Source organism: Helianthus annuus, chromosome 5, assembly GCF_002127325.2.
Source record: "Helianthus annuus cultivar XRQ/B chromosome 5, HanXRQr2.0-SUNRISE, whole genome shotgun sequence".
Taxonomy (NCBI): Eukaryota; Viridiplantae; Streptophyta; class Magnoliopsida; order Asterales; family Asteraceae; genus Helianthus; species Helianthus annuus.
This window is the reverse complement of record NC_035437.2, coordinates 152,983,561-152,987,894: the sequence shown is the minus strand read 5'-3', so window position 1 is coordinate 152,987,894 and position 4,334 is coordinate 152,983,561. Positions and strand designations below refer to the sequence as shown.

The window sequence follows — 4,334 nt, the reverse complement described above, 5'->3', positions numbered from 1 at the left end:
GATTCGATTGATTCAGTCTATTGTAATCATCTATACTTGAGCAAACGAAAAACTGAATAAACTTATACAGGTTAGGTTCAGGTCCACCCATTTAAAAAAGGGTTGACTCGTTAACCCGTTTAAATATATAGAAAAAAAAACCCTTATAATTTTATTTTTGTTTTTTCTGTTTAATGGTGAGTATGAACTCACCACCATTAAACACGTTACTGATAATCCGCTTACAAATCTTTAAATAAAATGTTAAATGAGTCGTGTTTAGGTTGATCCATATTTATGTGTGTACGGGTTGAAATCTTTGACACAAACAGTTATATGAGTGAGGTTCGGGTTGCACATTACAACCCGCCAACCCAACACGATTGACACCCCTAGGAATGAAGGATATGGTTTAGATGCAGTGTGAACAGTGGATCCCTATATATAAGGATTCACTATGGCATTCCCTAAAAATTTGCGGATTGGGATGGAGGGGTGAAAAATGAGGAAATCATTTTCCCTGCAATTTGAGGATGGGGATAGGGAACAGGTTGGGAATACTCTAACAAACACACGTGCGAAATTTTGACAAATTAATTACTCACAAACAAAACTAAAATATTATACCAAAGGTATTTCCAGTAAGCATTACATGCTTTGACCCTTGCACAAACTGACCAAAATACATTTTGCAGTCACAGTTTTAACAACAGTTGCACATTATTAAAACTTACACCAACATAACACATTCAATACATCCATGAAAGATCTTGCTTATAAGACACAGATTTCGCAGCACCTTGCACACCCTTCAACGACACTTGCGGACAATCATTCACAACAAGTTGTTCAAGTTTGCACAAACCGATAAGCGGCTTGAACCCATCATCCGTCACACCGAGACACTTGGTTAACCGCAACACACGCAGCCATGGGTAACGGGCCACACATTCTAACCCTTCATCACTTATCTCTTGACACCTTGTAAGTTCCAAAATTTGAAGATAATCAGAACCACATAAAGCTTCCATACCAGTATTATTAAACGAATAAACACGGTCCAGAAACAGGCTTTTCACCGGGCACGTTGTTATTAAACTTAGAATCCCGTCTAACGAAAACGAAGATAACGAAGGAAACTCTCCATCTGAGAACGATAGTGATACGGACTCGAGTTTCGTGCAGTTTTGAGCCAATGACTTTAAACTATTGTCGGTGAGTCTTAACGGGTTGTCCATTAAAAGCGGAAGCGAGAAATCTGACGGGACTCGTATCGAAATGGCCCGGAGATTTTTTGAGTTTTCAGCCAGCCCGATAATATCACAATCGCGTGCGCCTATACACATGTCTAGATGAACTTTCTCTAAGTTTTTGCATTTGTCTAAAATACAAGCCAACCCTCTACCCGGGCTGATCATGCAGTTGGTGAGCATAAGTTCCGTCATGTTTTCACACGGGACCCACTGTTTTTGCCACCGGTCAACGGCTAACCGGTCATACAGTTTCATGTACCTGTAGTTTGAGTCAACCTCGAACTGCAAACGTTTCATGTTTCGCCAAGTGGGCCCGAGTTTTACTAAATAACCTTCTCCGATACCCCTACAATTCTTGATGGAAAGATCTTGAAGCGTTTCTTGCTTACCGAGACACTCAAGCCACTCAACGTTGCTTATGTTTAAACAACGGATAAGATGAATTTTTTTCAAGTCTTTGCAGCCCGAAACTATCGAAAATATGCCTGAACCCGTGATCCTGGGAGTGAAGTTTAGCTTTAAAGATGAAAGTTTGGAGCATGATGATAACGAGCTAAGACCAGCATCGGTTATGAACGTGCAATAGCTTAACGTGAGATCGGTTAAAAACGGGCAGATGTTGGCGAGTATGGAAAGACCCGGGTCTTCTAACTGTTTTCCGGATTTCGACATCCACCCGGAATACGTAATCTCAACTTTGTTCAAGTTCGGGAATCGGTTACACAAACAGGTCAACGCTTCGTTTGCGGGGTTTAAGCCACAGCCGACACGCAGGTGTTTTCGTTGTTCATTCTCGAGATTGTAGAACCGTTTACAAGTTAAAGATACGGAATTTCGATCGATTGTGTTCTTGATTCTGTTGAAAATCTCCCAAATTAGTTGATCTGGGAGATTATCCATAAGAACCATGTTTTTTTCTACAATAAAGAACAAACTGAAATAATCATTAAAACCTGAAATGAGAAGATATAATATAAGCAAGCAATTAAAAAACTAAAAAAAGCATACAAGTTTCTACCATAAAGAACAAATTGAAATAATCTACAATCTCAATTGATCAAAATCAGATAAACTTAAACCCTAATGGCACTATCGAAACTCAAAAACAAATTCGATTCGATTTAAATTATCAATATTTTCTGAAAACTTAAACCTAACAGTTTTTATTTCAATGATTCTGAAAGATTAAGTTTGCATCTGCTAGCAACATAAACTACATATATATAGTATATACAAATCTAATTGTGAATACAACAGCAAAAGTGAAATTACCTTAAAAGAAGGGTGAAATCAAAACGAAATGAATCGAATTCATGCGATCCGAATGATCATCTTCTGTCGGTTTCAAATGTTGCGAGATTTGGGGATACAATTTGCAAAAAAAAAATAGATAAATAATTGTTGGGTTGAGATTCTGTACAAACAGTGCTAACTGTAAACAGATCTGAACCATTAATAGTTTAAATTAATTGTATGGTTGATTATAAATAAAACCCTTATAATTAAAAATTAGTACTAACAAGTTAGGGTAATTATGTAAAATTGCTAGTCATTTGACATTTTCAATTAAATACAAATTCCACCAAGGTTTTTTAAACTAAAATAACTTTTATATACTTCATTATTTAAAAAAATATACCATAAAATCAAGTATTTTTTATCTTTAATATGAGTACCATATTGCTATACTTTTTTTATTTATAAAAGTAACTTTTAAAAAAGTTACCAAAAGTTGTTTTATAATTATGGTGATAATGTGTTGATTATGTGTTAATTACAATATAATTGCCCATCGAGATATATCATAAAATTTGTTAAATATTCTTCCCATAAGATTTTATCCTGTTTGAAGGTGATTTGAATCAGCACTTTGAAAACTAACCAACACGTGTATTAACAACACTTTAAAAACATACTAGCACATATGCTAACAACATTTTAAAAGCATATCAGCACATGTGCTAACAGAACTTTAGAAACATACCAGCACATGTGTAAACAACACATTAAAAACATACTGAAAAAAATAAGTAGCACATGTTTTAGCAGCACTTGAAAAACAAGCACAACAGGGAATTAATTTTGTTTTTTGCTGCACTTGAAAAACAAGCACAACAGGAAACTAAATTTATGTAAATACACATGCTAACTGCGTAATGGAAAATTAATTTCAAGTTTTTATTTTAGTTTATCTGTTTATTTCTTTATTTGAATTCTTGGTACTTATCTTTATTGACTTTTATCCTAGTTTAAAACAATCATATAGTTGTAATAATTCGTTACAAAGTGCTGATTAACAAATTGTCTGTTGTTGGCGGAGATTGTGCTGATTAACAAAGTGCCTATTGTTGCAATTTGTGAAGATTGTGCTGATTTACAAAGTGCATGTTGTTGGAAATTTTCAAATTTTGATTTGAAATAGTGCATGAACATAGGGGATAATTAAAATTTGGAATTAATTAAATTCAAAAAATTGAGTGATAAAGTCTAAAATACCCTTGTCTACTTTTTTTAGTGAATGACACATGTCTAATAGTGGTTAGTTCTTATAGTTCTTACACATATTGAGGTTTGTATTTGATCCCATCTCAATAATTGTTCCCCCAAATTTATTAAACTTTATGTGAATATCTCAGATTCTCAGCGTAGAACTGAAACGATGTGTACACGTAGAGGACGCATTAGAAACGGGGCGTGGTGTTAAATGAGAGGTGTGGGAAGGAGCCTGGAAGAGTGACGTTAATTGACATGTAGCATATTTTTTTTAAATTATCGATTCTAGTTTTGTTAAAATTAAATTAAAATCTATACTATATAATAAAAGAAACCAATAAGTGACACGTGTCATTCATTGAATGCGTCTACATTTGTAATTTCCTGCCTTTTCATACTTATCTTATATCAATTAATTAAATAACTAGTATTAAGCCCCTGCGTTGCAGCGGTTGTTATAAAAACTGTGTTAAGTAGTAGCAATATTATACCATTGTCAGCGACCACGAACACCTGAAAATCTTGTAAAAACAAAATAAATAAAAACGGGAAAAAAATAACGCCGAACGAAAAGCAGATGTAAAATCTTTGAATCACGCACGCTCGTTG

At 34.4% G+C, this 4,334-nt stretch overlaps 1 protein-coding gene across 4 annotated transcripts; it reads right to left on the bottom strand.

Moving 5' to 3' along the window:
• Positions 1-553: 553 nt before the first annotated feature.
• LOC110940514 (F-box/LRR-repeat protein 14) lies at positions 554-2,635 on the bottom strand. Of its 4 annotated transcripts, XM_035990281.1 has the most exons (3): positions 2,505-2,635; positions 716-2,149; positions 554-657 (listed from the first exon to the last, which is right to left on the bottom strand). In XM_035990281.1, exon 2 carries the CDS (start codon positions 2,139-2,141, stop codon positions 729-731), a length of 1,413 nt encoding a protein of 470 aa, XP_035846174.1. In that variant the 5' UTR covers positions 2,142-2,149; positions 2,505-2,635; the 3' UTR covers positions 554-657; positions 716-728. The 4 variants fall into 4 exon arrangements, with proteins under 4 accessions (XP_035846174.1, XP_022037738.1, XP_022037741.1 ...); XM_022182046.1 differs by having other exon boundaries at positions 577-2,147; positions 2,505-2,627; XM_022182049.2 differs by having other exon boundaries at positions 577-2,185; positions 2,505-2,606.
• Between the last annotated feature and the right edge of the window lie 1,699 nt (positions 2,636-4,334).

Excerpts from the sequence above, each read along its gene's own strand:
- LOC110940514 (XM_035990281.1), bottom strand. The coding sequence starts at position 2,141 with ATGGTTCTTATGGATAATCTCCCAGATCAACTAATTTGGGAGATTTTC.